This window comes from Hippocampus comes, unplaced genomic scaffold (assembly GCF_001891065.2).
Source record: "Hippocampus comes isolate QL1 unplaced genomic scaffold, H_comes_QL1_v1.1 scaffold159, whole genome shotgun sequence".
Classification (NCBI taxonomy): Eukaryota; Metazoa; Chordata; class Actinopteri; order Syngnathiformes; family Syngnathidae; genus Hippocampus; species Hippocampus comes.
This window is the reverse complement of record NW_017805742.1, coordinates 1,218,800-1,236,163: the sequence shown is the minus strand read 5'-3', so window position 1 is coordinate 1,236,163 and position 17,364 is coordinate 1,218,800. Positions and strand designations below refer to the sequence as shown.

Below are 17,364 nucleotides of genomic sequence, written 5' to 3'. Positions count from 1 at the left end.
AAAAAAAAAAAAAGGATTAAATGGCAAAATGAGCAGGAAGTTCCCCGACGCTCAATGATTGGGAATGAAAAGTTTAAAAGACCTAAAAAGCAAAGACAAACTATGCATTAGTAGGGCATTGTAGCATGAGAGAAGCACTTCATTATTGTTCATTTCATTACATAAGAGGTGGTGAAGAGGAAGTGAAATGTGAACGTGTATCATAATAAAGGCTGTGATGGAAGTGACGAATAAAATCAAAATGGTGCCTCACTCCTCTTGTTTGCAGGGATTCGCAGCATTCATCAACGAAAGAGGTGAGCCCATCCAACAATCATCCAAACCACTTCCTTAAAAAACAAAAAAAAGCTTCCTGTTTTTTCGGCACGCCGCTGCTCGTGTTTTATTTTCACTTCAGTTTGGGTAGATGACCGATATCGAAAAACGAGAGTATAAGACCCATATACGCGCAACTAAGACATATCTGTCCTCTTGTGGCGACTGGTGATGTTACAACTTAAAACTCCAATCGACCCCTGGATAATCTCATTTTGGCACCCGTGGAATCGTTTTTTATTGGATCCATTTTGTGAACTGCTTATCCTTACGAGGGTCACTGGGCATGCTTGGGAGTCTGTCCCAGCCGTCGTCCTCTGCTATATAGGCAGGGGATACCTTGAACTGGTTGCCAGCCAATTGCAGGGGACAAATAGACAAACAACTATTCACATGGATAATTTAGTGTTCAATCAACCTACCTATATCATCACAAATATTTCATTTTGTCAAAAATTATACTGTTGGTCTGTCCCCATGTTTTCTTATTTGCTGTTGTTTACTGCATTGCTAATTTGGAAAAAGTTTTCAAATATTTAAGTCAAAATTCTTAAACTGTTGGAATTCGAGGATAAAGTAAAATTTAAAGGAAAAACTATTTTAGAAGAATAATCATGAGGAAAGCATAAAATATTATAAAAACCGTTATGGAATATTACATAGTAATATTACATTAATACATTGAATATCTTTTCACTGTACCCTTAATATGTAGTCATATTACAATGCATATTTCAAAATAAGTCATTTAGAGGAAAAGGAAGTATGTTACAAGGATAAAGAGCTAAATTCTCAGGAGAGAAAAAAAATTAGGCCATAGTTTACAATTTTTTTTTTTCAACATAACTTCACGAGGATAGAACCAAATTTACTTGGCAGAGAAAAAAAATGTATGATGGAAACAATTAGAAAAGACAGTAGCGATTGTATCCCACAGAATGGATTGTTTATTCGTCTGTGCATGTCATATATACATCAGATACAATAGCAGCTTCTTCGGGAATGTACACAGGGGCATGAGCACAAAAAAAACATCCCTCTATTGTGATTTCCTTTAAAAACAGTAAGATGACTCAACATTTTAGGATAAAATGCTTTAAAATTGGTAGCCCGCACACCGTAGGGAGGTAGACAAAGAGGAAATAACTGTCTACAATCTGTCCTTTGACCTGTTTGTATTCATTGGCATTGCGTTGAGCTAGTAGAGTCATGCATTCGGGCATTATTGGGATTCTGAATTAAGGATAAAGAGCTAAATTCTCAGGAGAGAAAAAAAATTAGGCCATAGTTTACAATTTTTTTTTTTCAACATAACTTCACGAGGATAGAACCAAATTTACTTGGCAGAGAAAAAAAATGTATGATGGAAACAATTAGAAAAGACAGTAGCGATTGTATCCCACAGAATGGATTGTTTATTCGTCTGTGCACGTCATATATACATCAGATACAATAGCAGCTTCTTCGGGAATGTACACAGGGGCATGAGCACAAAAAAAACATCCCTCTATTGTGATTTCCTTTAAAAACAGTAAGATGACTCAACATTTTAGGATAAAATGCTTTAAAATTGGTAGCCCGCACACCGTAGGGAGGTAGACAAAGAGGAAATAACTGTCTACAATCTGTCCTTTGACCTGTTTGTATTCATTGGCATTGCGTTGAGCTAGTAGAGTCATGCATTCAAGAGCTACTGCACACACACATTTTACAATTTTATTTTCTCAAGACGCACAACAAATGGACACGTGCACGTGACAATGATCGGAAATGACACAATTTACATACTTCCACCTTAAATTAAAATTCATCTGCGACACCTACTGAAGTATTTGTAGTATAACTTTGTATTTTTTTTCCTCACAACATGGGCTCATTGCGGCCATGACAGCAGAGAGTTGGTGAAGGTCTTAGACGGAAGGTGGGATAAGGTTAGCAAAGCCCCCCCTCGTACTCATCCTCATCCTCATCTGCAGCGGCCGTGTCTCCGCTGGCGCCCCCTGGTGCAGCGGCCTTCTTCTTCTTTCCTCCTCCGCCTGGCACCCGCAGCGAGATGGCCAGCTTGGCGTACTGCACGCCGCAAACACAATGTAATATACAACAACAATTACAACATTGCCATCTAAAGATTGTCAGCTTTTGTTCAAATGCCCTACTTGGCTGGCAACCAGTTCAGGAAGCTGGGTTAGGCTCCAGCACACCCGCGATCCTCGTCCGGATAAGCGGATTAGAAAGTGGATGGATGGATATATTTTATATATCTAGTTTATTTTGCTGAGGATAAAGAATACACCAGTATTATTTTGTCAGTCTGCATGTGTTGCTGCACCGTTTGTGTTCAAATGTTAACCGATGCTACTAGGTAGCCTGTCTCATTTACATTGTGTCTTCGCTTTTTACCGTCTTGGTTATTAATTTATTGTTTTATATTCAGATTAATTATCTTTGCTCCGTGCGCAGCACTTTGTATAAGAGCGTTGGTTGTTTTAAAGTACGCTACAAATAGAACTGAGTTGAGTTGACCATGAAGCTAGCAGACTTCGGTTGTTTTGAATCAACAACATGGGATTCTCTTGGAATCGTGCTTATTTTGTCAGTTCTTACTTTTTGCTACAACTGATGCAAAGCTACCCACTGGAACCGCGGATGCGTTGGTGAATGTCGGTGAACTGATGCGTGGCGTAAAACTGCGGTACTCACGTCGTTATCCATGTACTTGAGCAGAGGGGAGTTGCACACCCGGTACACTTGATCCTCATCCTGCTCGTCGTAGCCTTGCAGCAGTGTCTCCATGGCGACACAGTCCTCACTGCCGCTGTAACCTGGCAGGCTTCGCACCATAAAAAAAAAAAAAAAACTTTCAACGGGACATATTACACAAAAAAAAAAAACAACAATTTAACAGCTTCTATTCAATTAGTTGGCTCTCTAATGCCCGCTCACCAAGAGGACTACGCGTGGGCACTGTCATCACGAAATCAAAAGGTAAGCAGAGCCGCAATGTTGTCGGATGTGCGCATTGTCTTCCCTCAAAAGTGAGAGATTTCAACTAGAGAGTGGATGTTAAACGTGATGTGGTTGTGACGTTGCTTCCCACCTGTAGCTCTCTCTGACGCACTTGTCCGCCGCAACATAGTCGCCTCGGTGAAGGTGGATCAGCACCTGGGCCGTCGTTTTCTGAACAAAAACACCAATCGTTCAGCTGGTGATGATATTTTATACATTATTTTAACCTTCTTTTGCTGTTCTGTTCATATGTTAGTTGATTGCGTCACTTTGTGGAGGGGAGACTAAATAAAAAGAATGAGCATGACAAAGAATGCTACTGAAATGATCATTTTTTTCTACTTAAAAAAAATATTTAAATGAAATGCATGCAATGCCAATGTCGTATTATTAAATTGGACCTTGGCCGAAGTCTGCCCTCCAAAAACGTGACACCTTTTTTGGGGGGGGGGAAGAAGAAAACTGACCTTGAAACACATTGAAAAGTTCTCAATCTCCTTGTACATGTTCTTCTCTTTCTGCAGCGCCACGGCGGCCTCATCCAACCTTTGTGCACACGCGTACGGAAACTTTGGACGATTCCATGACCAAGGAAGACGAAAGATACGGAGCTGCCACTCTTTACCTTTTTAACCGCACCAGCAGCCTGGAAGCTTTGCCCAGCAATTCCACAGCCTGACGCAGACGGTCCTCATTCTACAGCAGGCATGCGACACAATTAAATAGCAATTAAAACTCATAATAACAAGATGATAATAATAAGAAAAATAATACGGGAGCTTCTTATCGATACCTCAAACACACCAGCGGCCTTCTGGTACAAGTCCACCGCTTTCTCCAGGTTGAGAGGCTCGATCAGCCTGCGCAAATAAAAGGTGCACGGGAGATGGCGCTGTATTAAAATCTTGCTCACAGGACACTTCATTTGGTACATCTGCGGATTCTAATTACAATAATAATGATTTGAAAAAGTGACTTTTTAGTAGCTCGTAAACAAATACTAGGGCCTGCGGAATGCCTGACTCAGAGCCCCTCAAATCAAGCATGGGATTAAACAACCAGGTAAATATTTTTTTAGAAATAGTTAGATTCAGACAAAGTTTCTGTTGTTGTTTTAGTGCGTTTCATACTGACTTCCCAGCGCGGTCCAGCGCCATGGCGGCGGTGTCAGGCGTCCCGTTCTCCATGTACATCATGCACGCCTTCTCGATGTACTGGATGGCCTCTGGCATCTTCTTCTGCTCTTTCATCATCATTCCCGCTTGTTCGATCGCCCTGCGGAATAGAGACGAACACATGAAAAAAAAGCACGAAACTGCCTCGTGTGTTCTGAAAGGATAAGGAGGCACTCACTTGGCAGCGTGGAAAAGCCTGCACCGGACAAGTTAAGGAAAGAAAACAAATACAAGTGGGGTAAATGAGTGAAGAAAAGGAATGAGTTAAGGATACGTTTTGTTCTCCGTGGGACAAGTTAAGGAAAGAAAACAAATACAAGTGGGGAAAATGAGTGAAGAAAAATGAGTTAAGGATACGTTTTGTTCTCCGTATGATACTCGGCTTCCTTCAGGTAAGCATCCTTGGCTTGCTCGTACTGCTTGGCGTTCTTGAAGCACACGGCTGGAAGGAAATGAGGCAATATTTAAACGGGGTTTATTCCCAAAATCAGGCCCAATTGGTACATTTTTCCTTGCTTGCGATCCATGTCAACTAAGAATTGTCAAATGCATCTAAAAGATTTGCCCATTTGATAATTCTGTGGTGTGGAGTATTATGTGGTATTTTTCCTTCCTGACTTGATCAGGGTCGACCGTGAATGCCTCAAAATTTTCCTCATCGGGCCTCATACATTAAAAAACCGCGAATATCCAGGGGTGCCACTGTTGCTGTGTTTTTCAACAGGAGTACATTACAGAGCACTAAGAATAGACGCGTTCCTTTATGCGTGGTCACTCGTTTGTATTCGACACTGTAGTAAAAATCAGTGTGCTTGTACCCCGATGTACTGCCTCCCCCCCAATCATTACCTGCTTTAGCGTATTCTGAGGCAGCACTGTCAAAATCCGGCTTCCACTTTGTCAGGCTTGTCTTTAAGCTGCAATAAATCACAACATTTAAAAAAAAACAATCCATCGCACGCATTCATCTGTCGCATGAAACCACAACAGTGGCCCTTTAGCCCCCACCCGCTAGCAACAAACGTTATTTTAAAGACAGCGTAGCGAAGAGCGATTACCATTTCTCAGCTTTGGCTATGTGCTCGTGGGCTTCGTTTATTTTCTGGGCAGCCATGCTGTCGTTAAGCGCCTCTGTGAAAGACTTTCGGTGATGGTTCGAGTATTCGGAGACGGTCAGTCGTCGTTGTTTGGATGAGCTGAGACCACTCCGGCATGACGTCACACATTTGCGCAGGCTACGGAAGATGCCGAGGGACAAAATAGAGCAGCTCGATGCCCTTGTCCAAAGGTGATTTATAATTAACACACGAAACCATGGCTAATTACTCTGAACCGAGAAAACCATAAAGTAATACTATATGACAGCACTCGCAATGTAAACAAGCTTTCCTGAAAAAGAATACATTGAATACAGTACTCAAAATTAAGTGCTTAAGTACGTGTTTGTATTTTTTAACTCGCCTCATCCTAATTCGATGATTGCTCTTCCTACGCATGTCCAATAAAAATGATGGATGATGTTTAAATGTGTAACTAAATTTAATTAAAATTACTTTTAAGCGTACTTGATTTCCTTGAAATGCGTTTTTAGAAAATATTTAATTATGATTTTTGTACATTTCCGACGGAACCGGAAATAGTTTGGAAAATCGAGTGACGTCACCGTACTTCGGCGTTACATGGCTGGACAACAACAATCCTCGGCGCAAATTGAAGTTGCCCATATTTCCCAGGGAACTAACCGAAGTTACGATTAATAAAAAGTTTCAGAGTTGTGTTTTTTCAACTTTTAATCACAAATGTGGATCCGCTGATGGATCCACGATATGACATTCCGCGGAGGGCCGGCGGCGTCAGCGGCGGGAACTCGTCGAACTTGTCGCCTGCTTTGGGGGTTCAGTCTCGCCGCAGGAAGACGCCGCCCAGGCCCGCTGACTTTAAGCTTCAAATCATCATTATCGGCTCTCGCGGCGTGGGTAAAACCAGCCTAATGGAGCGATACACCGACGACACCTTCAGCGAGGCCTGCAAGTCCACCGTAGGTGAGCGGCGAAAAAAAAGAAGTCACCGTCTTTGGGTGTCCTGTTTTTGAATCACGATTTACAATCGTAGAACTTTTGTCTATTGGAGTAGACTATAAGCCGGGCTCCGTCTATTATAAGTAGCGAGGATCTCCCGTAAGTTTGTGATTTTCTCTTTCTTGGGGGAACAAAGGGCTGTCGAAATAAATCTTTACATTCTATCATTCAAATATTGAACATAATGTGAGCCAATTGTGTTATGTTTGCATCTCTTAGTTAGCCAACCAAGGCTAACTAACAATAGTGCTAATCTTGCTTGCAAAATATTCGAACAAAACACAGCCAAAATTGTTTTTACTTCCGATAATATTCTGGATCTGTGTGGTTGTGGTCTATTATCTCCGACTCCCTCGGGTTAAAGTTTCACGTGACTTGCTGAATGTTTAATCATAATTTAATAATAACAGAATAAAGATGTATGAACGTGGCCAGCAGAAGACGTTATATCCATAAGGTTCTCTGCCTGAATTAAAGCACGTCTCTCGGAGTGTACTTATCTTATAAAGCTAAGTGAGAAATGTTTTTATAATGTTACATTTATTGCTTATGATGAGTGACCGACCGCTATTTTAAAGTATAATTATTACCCTCCGCGAAGGTGTTTTTGAATGTTGTAATGTAGATGTTGACAGTCAGATTTTCTGTTCCTGGTTTGTTGTTTTGAGCCAAACAGCTCAGCACTCAGTCATCAGGGTCTAATCCAAAAATAGTCCCCCGTATGCAGACAGCTGCCATCATGACGGAGCTCCATTTCTGCCATGGCATTCTGTTCCACTCACCCGGAATCAATACAATGGATTGTAATCATCATAAAACTGCAGTGCCTTGACTTACGAGTTTAACTTGTTCCCTGACCATTCTGGTCACCCAAAACACTTGTTTCTGAAATCATATTTCCCAATGAAATAAATGGAATAGCCAAGAATCCTCTCCAGCCCTTGTATCCCAATTGGTATGCGCCCTGGCCGCTTTGGGGCAGTATAAGACAGTCACACGGACACAAACGACACCAAAGTTGCGTGACTGTACTTGTAAATTCAAAGTCAAGATAACACCTGTAAATTCTGTTTTTCCTTCCGCCTAGGAGTTGATTTCAAAATCAAGACGGTGGAGCTGAGGGGGAAGAAGATCCGGCTGCAGATCTGGTAAGCACAAGTTGTTAAACGCCATCAGTCTTGTGCATGTTTTATCTGTGTCACATGCTCTATCACTTCACTACTGCTTCCTAGTCATGGAAGGTGTCCATTAATGTCGTTTTATTAATAGATGTAATGTCTAAATCACAAGGAGACAACACAGGAAAGATGTATCACAAGATTGCCTTCCATATACAGTGGTGTCTTGAGTTGTGAGTGACGCGACTTATATTTTAAAAAAAAAAAAAAAAATAGTGTTGCCTTCGGAAAGTCTGTTTACGAAAGTTTTGAGTTACAAGCATGGTCGCAGAAGAAATTCAGCTCTTATCTCAGGGCACCACTACCCGACTCTTTCATTGTGACTACTTACCCAATCTCCAATTTTTTTGAGTGCACTTGATGTTGCATGTGTTGCCGGTGCCACCCTCGCTTGTGTCATTAACACATCTTTTCCTGTCAGCTAACACCCACCCCAGCACCATGTGTGTTTTGTCATGTTGAACAGCTTCCATCACAGCCACGCCTCTCACCACCATCGTTATGGGATGGCGACGCCATCTAGTATGTCTGCCCTCACTGTGACTCAGGGTGTGCCACAGGTACAGTCACGCTTGTAGGCCATGCCATCAGATGTGTCGCAACTTTGAAGGGGTCATATTATTGAATATGTCGTTTTTAACGAATAATATCTGGTCCCACAAGTGTGAAATTTGAATCTTACATTTTTAAAAGTGCGTCTGTGACTGCGCTGTTTTGCACAAGTGCCCAACTGCTGCATCACAGCGGGGACTAATGTGGTACCCGTTCGGGTATTTTGACAGGCAGGTCACAGACATGTTATCAAAACAGTTTGGAACTGTTTTAGCACCCTGTGACCTGATAACATGACAAGCTGTCCACTGTAGTGACCGCTGTCCCCGAAAGGATTAAATTGGGAAAAATGACATCATACGTCTCCTTTAAAAAGTCCACACTTTGAGTGGAAGCTTGATTGACAAAGATGCCGTGCGGCTGTCAACGCAGTGTAGCTAATAGATTTCGCATGGCCGTTTGAAAGCGCTCCTTCTTGATGACTCAATTTCCGTGTCACTGTGAAAGGGACACAGCTGGCCAGGAGCGCTTCAACAGCATCACGTCGGCGTACTACCGCGGCGCCAAGGGAATCGTGCTGGTCTACGACATCACCAAGCAGGAGACCTTTGACGACCTTCCCAAGTGGATGAAGATGATTGACAAGGTCGCCCATTGCACTTCCCACTTCATGAGCAGTACCCAACTTACGTACCACTAGAAATTTACTGGAAGTGTTGTGTAATTTATAGAGACATGCAGTTCATGGGAACCTTTTTGTATGGTCCTAATCAATTATCATAATGAAGCATAACACCAAGTCTTTCAAATTTAAATGTTCAAAAAAGTCTTATTAGCAGTTAATAATGATAATAATAAAAATAAATCAAGTTAAGTAATAATTTAATTACCATCACAATTGAACAAGATGAAGAACATTTGCAGTTTATTAAAAGTAAAAAAATATCAGAAAAACATTCGTATGTATAGAAAGCAGTTTGAAAAAAAAAACATAACCCAACTAATTAAATTAACGATACTTAGTCAAATATTAGAAAGGGCTCTCCTTGCACAACAACGTCAATGAAATAAACTTCTCAATGAATACCCTTTTATGAGCGGGGTCAAACAAACCCGACTCCATTATTGTGTTTGTAAATGCAGAACTTTTCTCTTGGGTCTCATTAGATAGTCATGTGTGTCCTGAAATGGAAAAAAAATATATTAGAAATAATTTCTCTTCTTTGCCTTGGACTTCAGTATGCCTCTGAGGAGGCGGAGCTCCTCCTGGTGGGCAACAAGATGGACTGCGAGAGCGATCGCGTCATCTCCAGGCAACAAGGAGAGAGAGTGAGTGTTTAGGAGCGACCTCGTGTCCCTTTCATTAAACAAAATAATAATAAATAAATTAAGGAACACTTATGCTATTCGAATGCGCGTGTTTATGTGTATGCCACAGTTTTGCTCTCGGATAAGCGGCATGCGTTTCTGCGAGACAAGCGCCAAGGACAACTGCAACGTAGATGAGATTTTCCTGAAGCTCGTGGATGACATTCTCAGCAAGGTGGGTAGATGTCATGATGAGTTACCCAAAGGCAAGACGACTTGAGCCTCGGAGAACTCCAGTGGGATAACTTAATTTCTGTCATTTTGCAATGCTTGTTTTTACAGAAATTGGTTCGACGCAGTTTTTAGTTTATTCCTAACAGCCGACAAATCTATCAATATTTCACCAAAGATGAGAAATAACCTCCACTTGGACTAACATGCTGACGCACTAGCACTCAAGCTCAAGCACTACCTTTTGGTACTCTCTGAATCTTTTATCAATCTCGGAATCTCACTGGCTTGGGCTGTTTGTGGAAGGTCAAACAGCTTTGTTTTGTGGGAAAAGCCAATTGTTGCACTGTTTGTTCAAAAACACAAACCACGCTTAACCCACCATTGCTTGCTTCTGCTTGTGTGCTTTGACGATTCTCCTGCATTTTTACGTCACTCCAGATGCCGCTTGAGGTTCCCAACAAGGAGCTCTCTGGCAGCTTGCTGTCCCTGCAGCCTGAACCCGAAGTGCCTCCAGAGTTGCCCCCACCTCGCGTGCGCTGCTGCTGAGACCCCCAGCGTCCCGCGCCAAACCTTAGGCACCAACCAGTCAACATCCTTCAGCTCGCATGTGCAGTGTGCCAAACTGACCACAAGGGGGCGGTAGCGATTTGGAAATTCCAACTTCATCGCTCACATCCTTCCACCTTCACTTGGACTACCTCACCAGCTGTGCACTCACGTGCACACGTGCCTTTGAGGTAGGGAAACCCCGCAGAACCCCTATTTTATTTAGGAATCATTTTCGTACTAATTCAGCTCGACAAAAGCACACTTTATGATGTTTTGTTTTGTTGTTGTATTTTTTTGTTAATGCTGTAATGATGATAAAGTAGCAAGTAGGTGGTTGATATTCCAATAGTGTTAGATGGCCAGAATGTTCCGGAATGTGTTTGGAAATGAAGCTGACAGGCAAAAGTTGACGGTTATGACAGAAATCAGTTTATGCCACAGAGACGAGCAGTTTTACAGTGAGGGGTAACCCCGCTGTGTTTTTGCCTACCCCAGTATAACTGCACATTAAAAAAAAAGAAAAAAATCAACGCACATAATATTTTTTTTCACATTTGGGGCCTTTTGTTACAAAACACTATTTGCGATTGTCGGGATCTCAAGTGTGTGGTTCAAATCAAGTTGGGCCGAACCACGCACTCTAATGTGTGTGGTGTGCAGTGTTGGGCATCTCAAGTACACTACGCGCTGTAAGAGTCTGAAACACACGCCCTGATTTATATATATATTTTTCATTGTCTACGTTTTTTTTTGTTTTGTTTTAAAAATAGGAATGTGTATGTGCGTTAGCACTGCGAGTTCTATCATCCATTTCACTACAAAATGATCTGTTTTCATTTTTGTATCGGTTACCTTTAAGAACGCTTCCAAGCATTTTTGCCGTTAACCCTTATACCGCTCTCTTATACCGTTTTTTTTCCCCTTCCTCTACTAAGTTTAAGATATCTCCAAGAGATTCGGGCTTCTCACTTCAATTTGTATTTCTTGCTATTTATAACTATTGTGGCATTTTTGGACTAATGAAATTAAAGATGTCTATATTTATTACCAGATTCACGTGGTCTCCATTGCTTTTGCCAAATATTGCTTCCTCCGTGTTGCGTCTTCCTTTCAGCATGCGAGTGTTCCTGTTGATAATCGTTTTTTTTTTTTTTTGTCTGCATGCTAACTTGTTTCTCTTGCTCTTGCCTGCAGGTGTGCAGACAACAACAGTGCCTCACCAATTATTGCTGTCGTTTATCATCCGTTTACTGCAGCAATAAAGCAAGTGTCGTGTTGATTAAGATTAACTGACGTGTCGACAAACCACATTAGTTGCACTAGCTCAATCGAAAAGAGATTTGATATCAGGTGTGTTTCCGAAATTCTCCCTTTACAAAAATAAGTGTTTTTTTATTGTATCATAATCCATCTATTTAGTGGGTGTCATTCTATAGTGCTGCTTCCCAATGAGCTGTCCTTAAAATTATATTTAATAATTCTTATCTGATTCAGTCGGAACTGAAGATGGCACAGCGAGAGTGGCTGCCTTTACAGCAGCTCCTATATTTTGTTCTTCTACTTCTTCCTTTAATAACTTTGCTGCTGTGAATTGGGAATTTCTCCAATGTGAGACTAATAAAGATTTTCTTATCTTAAAGTTGTTGATACAGATCTTGGATACACTAGTACAGTTCAGTGACATACCCTCTCTAAGTGTTTTTTTATTGTATCATAATCCATCTATTTGGTGGGTGTCGTTCTATAGTGCTGCTTCCCAATGAGCTATCCTTAAAATTATATTTAATAATACTTATCTGATTCAGTCGGAACTGAAGATGGCACAGCGAGAGTGGCTGCCTTTTCAGCCGCCCCTCTATTTTTTTTTTCTACTTCTTCCTTGAATAACTTTGCTGCTGTGAATTGGGAATTTCTCCAATGTGAGACTAATAAAGTTGTTGATACAGATCTTGGATACACTAGTACAGTTCAGTGACATACCCTCTCAAGAACCAAACAAAATTACTTTTGATTTAGTTGACCATGACCTCGATGACTGAAAATGTGAGGAATTTTTTTTTGTAAGGAGTCTATGACAACGATATGTTTTCATAAATGTGTCAAAGTTAAAAATGACTTAAGAAATTATGTTATTAGGCTAACGATATAGAAATTAAGTAGGAATGGGAAAATATGTATGATGAGTTTCGTTGTACCTGTAATAAGATGCATATGTACTTCAGGTGCCCGTTGAATGTTGAATGAGTCACATGGTTGAAGTGATCGATTTATGAATAATACACAGCTGAAATCCCGAGTGGACTGTGCATCAAGTGAACTGAGTATGCGTGTGCACGAGCGCCTGCCTTGCTTCCATCGAAAACCCACGAGGTAGGCGCGTGTGCGTGGCAACCCACGCATGCGCCCTGAAGCCAATCACGGGCGTCACACAACCGCAGCGATTGCGGATCTGACGCGTCGAATCACAACCGAGAAGTAGTAGCAGAGGACCCGAGGCAGAGGTGATTGAGATGGAGACCCGCAACCGAGAGAGAGCCCGAGTCTAGCTACGCCTCAGCCGCCAGCATGTCTGCCACCTGCCAGTCTCCTTCCCCCGCTAATCCGATATGACTGCAGTCGTCCTCCTCCGCGGGGACTACAATGACACCCTGGTGAGGGAGAGAGTGAGCGCACACTAGCAGCCGCGGTACAGCGCAGGATGCTCATCTCGAACCAGACCAAGAAGACGCTCCGCAACTGTTGTTCCCGTCCCGAGGTGCCGAGGATCGAGCGTTTCCTCCACCACCCTCCTCCTCGTCCTTTTCCTTCTCCTGTTGGTGTATGATGGAGACCTCCAATGGCTCTGCAGGCAGCGACACCAGACCGAGCCAGCCGGAGAAGAAGAGACCGAACCGAGTGCCCTCCCCGGCCAGACCTTTCCTGAAGGACGTGCATGCCCGCGCCGCGAAGCCGCCGGCCATCGGACCCAAATCGCCCAAACTCGGCAAGCAGCAGGCTCCGAACCGCGGCTCCAGGCGCAACATCACCGCGGCGAAAGAGAAGCCCGCCGCAGCCGCCAGGAGCAGCGCTAAGGCCGGACTGGCCAAAAAGCCCAGCAGGCTCCCCGGAGCCGAATTTAAAGCGACCAGCAGTCCGATCCTCGCCAAAGCCAAGAAAGGGAACCTCGTCCCAGCGTGCCCCGGCCATGGCTCCCCAGTCCGGGTACCGACCGGTCTGGTTGGCCAGACCGACAGCAGTTCGGACCTGTCGGACTGCCCGTCCGAGCTGGCGCCGGTGGCCAGCAGCGACGCCGAGTCCGGTACAGGCTCCAGCGATAAGGATCACCCGGGGGCAGAGCGTCCGTTACGGACCGAACCACCTGCGACGGCGGCTACTCTGGTGCTTAATCCCGCCGCTAAGGCAACGATGTGTGTGGTCCGGACCGGTCCGGAGAAGAAACCCAAAGGACCCGAAGAAGAACTGCTAAGGGAAATCGAGGATTTGAGATCTGAAAATGATTATTTAAAGGTAAGCGAGCGTGACTCTTTGCTTTATTTGAATCTTAATTGTCTGTAGCAGAGTTTCTGCACTCATCACTCGTGGGACACTTTATTAGGTACACCTGCCCTCATCTAATGAGACGAAAACAATGATAAATGCTCACTTTTGATTGACATGGTCAGACAGTTACGTGACCACAATCCACAAAATTGTGTGATAGGTTTTTTGTTTATCACCCTGCAAACAAGTGGCAATGAATGGTCACTTTTGATTGATGCTGTCAGAGGCATACGCATCAATATGCAAAGGTGTTGTATAAATATAAAGTTAGGAGCATGCTTATCGTTGGAATGGTAGTAAGCAAAAATATTAACAACAGTGCAACCATACTAATAACTGACCCCAAGACAGACTGAAGTCACCAATCAACTCCATGGTGTGACAAGTTTCAGTTTTTTACATTTTTATACAGTCTAATAACCATTTGTTAAGTTTTTGAAAGAAAATTTATTTCAAGCGTATCAAGTGTGCAAATCTGGCAACATACCAGTAAAAAGATTCGAGACATATGTCTCGGCTAATATTTGATACTTAATACAGTCAAACCTCGGTTTTCGAACATCTCTGTTCTCGACCAAAAATTTAGAGTTTTTATCCCTCGGATGAAGACCAAAAATCGGTTCTCGACCAAACTGAATGCACTTGAATGCGCCACTTGACTCCTCTCGCCTTCCGTACACAAGGAAGTAGCGTTCAATTGTGAGCAGACGTGTTCAATAAAGAGTTAATTTTTTTAAAAAAGAGTGTAGTTTCGGTTGTCCAACAGCCTTCTAAAACGGATTGTGGTCGAAAACCGAGGTATGGATGTACTTTTCAATCAAATGTCAGTATTCACCGCCATTTTTCTGTTTGCATTAGCAGCAATTAACACTCGAAGTGGGGGCTCATGGGTCAAGAGAGAGAGAAAAAAGAAAAAAAAAATCGATTGTTCCTCAGAAAATAATTCATGAATCTCAGTGGAAAAATTCAGACCTGCACAGTACAGCAGGGGTGTACCTTTGAAAATGTAAAATTTGGTTCTGACACAAATATAACAGTGTGTGTGTGTGTGTGTGTGTATTGGCCTTGGTGACAACATTGTGAGTGGTTAATCAGCTTTGCTCTCCGCATTAAAGCTGCCCGGTCCCTGAGGACTCGCGTGTCCCGTGTGTACTTGGGTTCAAGCGGCCTCCTGCGGGGCCAGCTGGTCCATCCCAACACGCACGCACGCGCACACGCACACGCACACACACACACACACACACACACACACACACACACACACACACACACACACACACACGACTCAAAGTGTGCATGAATGTCATTGATGAATCATCTCGCAAACACCAGTTTTACGCTCAGAGGCCTCAACAATACGTTACACTGCCCCATTCTCATCATCCCAAGAGCTGTTTCTAATATTTTGACGACTCCCATGTGGCTGACTCAGCACAATAATACGAATATATTGTTTTAAAAAAAGGGAATTTATTGGTTTAATAAGTGAATTTTATAGGTGTAAAATAGAAAATACAAGCCCTGGTTTGGATCATAGGGAATGTTTTATTTTAATCGTTATTAATCGTGCACAAGCATGTATTGTCATTCGCAGCCTGAAAATGCAGGACTCGATGTCAAGAAATTTTCGGGTAAAAGAAATTCTTTAAAACGATATAAAAATAATAAATGGTAAAATGTCATTCACAAGATTATTTGCTCTTTTGTTTGTTTGTCGTTTGTTGCAATACAGTATGTATGCATTAGCATGTAAAAAAAAATGTGTCCAACTTTAAATATTCTCCAACATCTACTGCTTAGCTTTCCGTCTATAATGAAACATTTTCCAGCCTTTTGCAATGTTGTGCAACTAACTTAAATTGTCCTCTGAAAGAAATCAAATTGATTATGCCACTGGAATTGATCTGAAAATGACGTATTCAGGACAAAACACATGAAGTGAGTGAATGCCTCACTTTATCTCCAATTAAGGATGTGTATCTCACTACTTTAAATAATGCACCATAAACCTTTGAATTTCGTGAGGAAGCTCACTGAATCAATAATGCTCGTTTCTCGGACAGCAGACTTATGTGCAAATGTGTTTTTGAATGAACTCCTCACTGTTCAAGCGAAAGTTGCCAGTTAGAGTGGGATGAAGTCACATCATTGACGAAGATGAAGAGCATTTAGCTGACCATCGAATCAATAATTGGAAGCATAAGATGGGAGAAGGCAGTTCATTGTTTAGACTTGACATCATTTATTAATTAGAATGTCAACCCAGTATGGAGGTTCACCCAAAATGGCTGCCTTGAATTATAATGGTTGACTCCCTGTTCACATTTTGGACACATTTCTTGTACGTCCTGTTATGTTAGATGTTAAATTTTGTGTCATTCGTTAAATCTGGTGTTGGGAGTAACTACGGGACGCCGCTGATTGAATTTTGTCAGGTTAAGTGTGAGAACACCTCAAAACACTTTCGCTTTCAAATTCCTGAGTTTTCGGCATGTTGGGGCTCCTCAAAAAGGTGATTCCTATGGCAGAAGAAGAATCTTCTTCTTCTTCTTCTTCTCCTTTCGGCACGTCCCTATTCAGGGGTCGCCACAGCGAGTCAGTAATTTCCATCCGCCCCTGTAAACCGTCCTACCAACTCGCATGGTCGTCTTGGCAAAAGTTTTACGCCGGATGCCATTCCTGACGCAACCCTCCCCATTTCTCCGGGCTTCGGACCGGCACTGGGGAACAGTGCACCCCCAGGGGAGGGCACTGCCCCCCAGCGGCTGGGTTCTCTGGCAGAAGAAGAATAATGAATAAAAATGTCATGAGTGACAGAGGTGGCTTTGATCAAGTATGCAGAATGGAATATAAAACTAGAATATAAGAGAGCGTACCTTTGGGGATTACATGCTAATACATGCTTGTGATTAGAGAGGTCTGCTAGCGCCGCTACTGATGATGTAACTAAGCGTCTTAACTCTGTGGGATGCACTATTATTTCATGTCTCCTTTCGGCATCAAACTGTGCTTCCACGTGCAATTTAGAATGACATCTTGAGAATTGCTTAGTGGGTGTGCAGGAGGATCGCCGCAATCTTTTATGAAGCTTCCGCATGCTCAAGGCTAGAAGGTGGAGAAAAGTCAATTGATGAAAATGAATTGGAAGAGCGCAGAGATGACACTGACATGACATTCACAAAGATGAATCTACATGAAGAGCCCAGTGACGCAATACACAGAATATAACATGAACTGTGAATCGCCGCTCTGTATTCACTAGAAAACTCTTAAAAGGAATCGGAAGATCGTGGAGCTTCTTTGTAAACTGACCGGCTTATGACCATGAGAAAACATTGCGGTTGCAGGACGAGGCGGAGGAGCTGCGGGCGGAAATGGAGGAGCTGCGCGACACCTACATGGACGAGGAGGTCTACCAGCTGCAGGAGC

General features: G+C 42.7%; 3 protein-coding genes across 5 annotated transcripts in view; 2 read left to right on the top strand and 1 right to left on the bottom strand.

Moving 5' to 3' along the window:
* Positions 1-5,739, bottom strand: part of napgb (N-ethylmaleimide-sensitive factor attachment protein, gamma b) — an 8,199-nt gene extending 2,460 nt beyond the window's left edge. Inside the window, exons 1-11 of one of the 3 annotated variants that reach the window (XM_019883834.1) lie at positions 5,555-5,739; positions 5,346-5,413; positions 4,854-4,938; positions 4,675-4,692; positions 4,456-4,596; positions 4,115-4,181; positions 3,947-4,017; positions 3,789-3,867; positions 3,413-3,492; positions 3,016-3,145; positions 2,316-2,385 (exon numbers count right to left, since the gene is read on the bottom strand). In XM_019883834.1, coding sequence (XP_019739393.1) covers positions 2,316-2,385; positions 3,016-3,145; positions 3,413-3,492; positions 3,789-3,867; positions 3,947-4,017; positions 4,115-4,181; positions 4,456-4,596; positions 4,675-4,692; positions 4,854-4,938; positions 5,346-5,413; positions 5,555-5,610 — 865 coding nt within the window. In that variant the 5' untranslated portion in view covers positions 5,611-5,739. Of the gene's footprint in view, positions 1-2,017; positions 2,386-3,015; positions 3,146-3,412; positions 3,493-3,788; positions 3,868-3,946; positions 4,018-4,114; positions 4,182-4,455; positions 4,597-4,674; positions 4,693-4,853; positions 4,939-5,345; positions 5,414-5,554 lie in introns of those variants that run through there. The other 2 variants (XM_019883835.1, XM_019883832.1) reach the window with 2 other exon arrangements.
* Positions 5,740-6,137: 398 nt separating this feature from the next.
* rab12 (RAB12, member RAS oncogene family) lies at positions 6,138-11,445 on the top strand. The gene is made up of 6 exons (XM_019883857.1): positions 6,138-6,538; positions 7,662-7,722; positions 8,812-8,950; positions 9,544-9,633; positions 9,743-9,847; positions 10,285-11,445. Exons 1-6 carry the CDS (start codon positions 6,310-6,312, stop codon positions 10,390-10,392), a joined length of 732 nt encoding a protein of 243 aa, XP_019739416.1. The 5' UTR covers positions 6,138-6,309; the 3' UTR covers positions 10,393-11,445.
* A 921-nt stretch (positions 11,446-12,366) lies between these two features.
* The window catches only part of mtcl1 (microtubule crosslinking factor 1), a 37,978-nt gene continuing 32,980 nt past the window's right edge, over positions 12,367-17,364 (top strand). The window contains 2 exon segments of the mRNA XM_019883626.1: positions 12,367-13,902; positions 17,283-17,364. Of these exon segments, the coding sequence (XP_019739185.1) occupies positions 13,216-13,902; positions 17,283-17,364 (769 nt within the window). The 5' untranslated portion in view covers positions 12,367-13,215.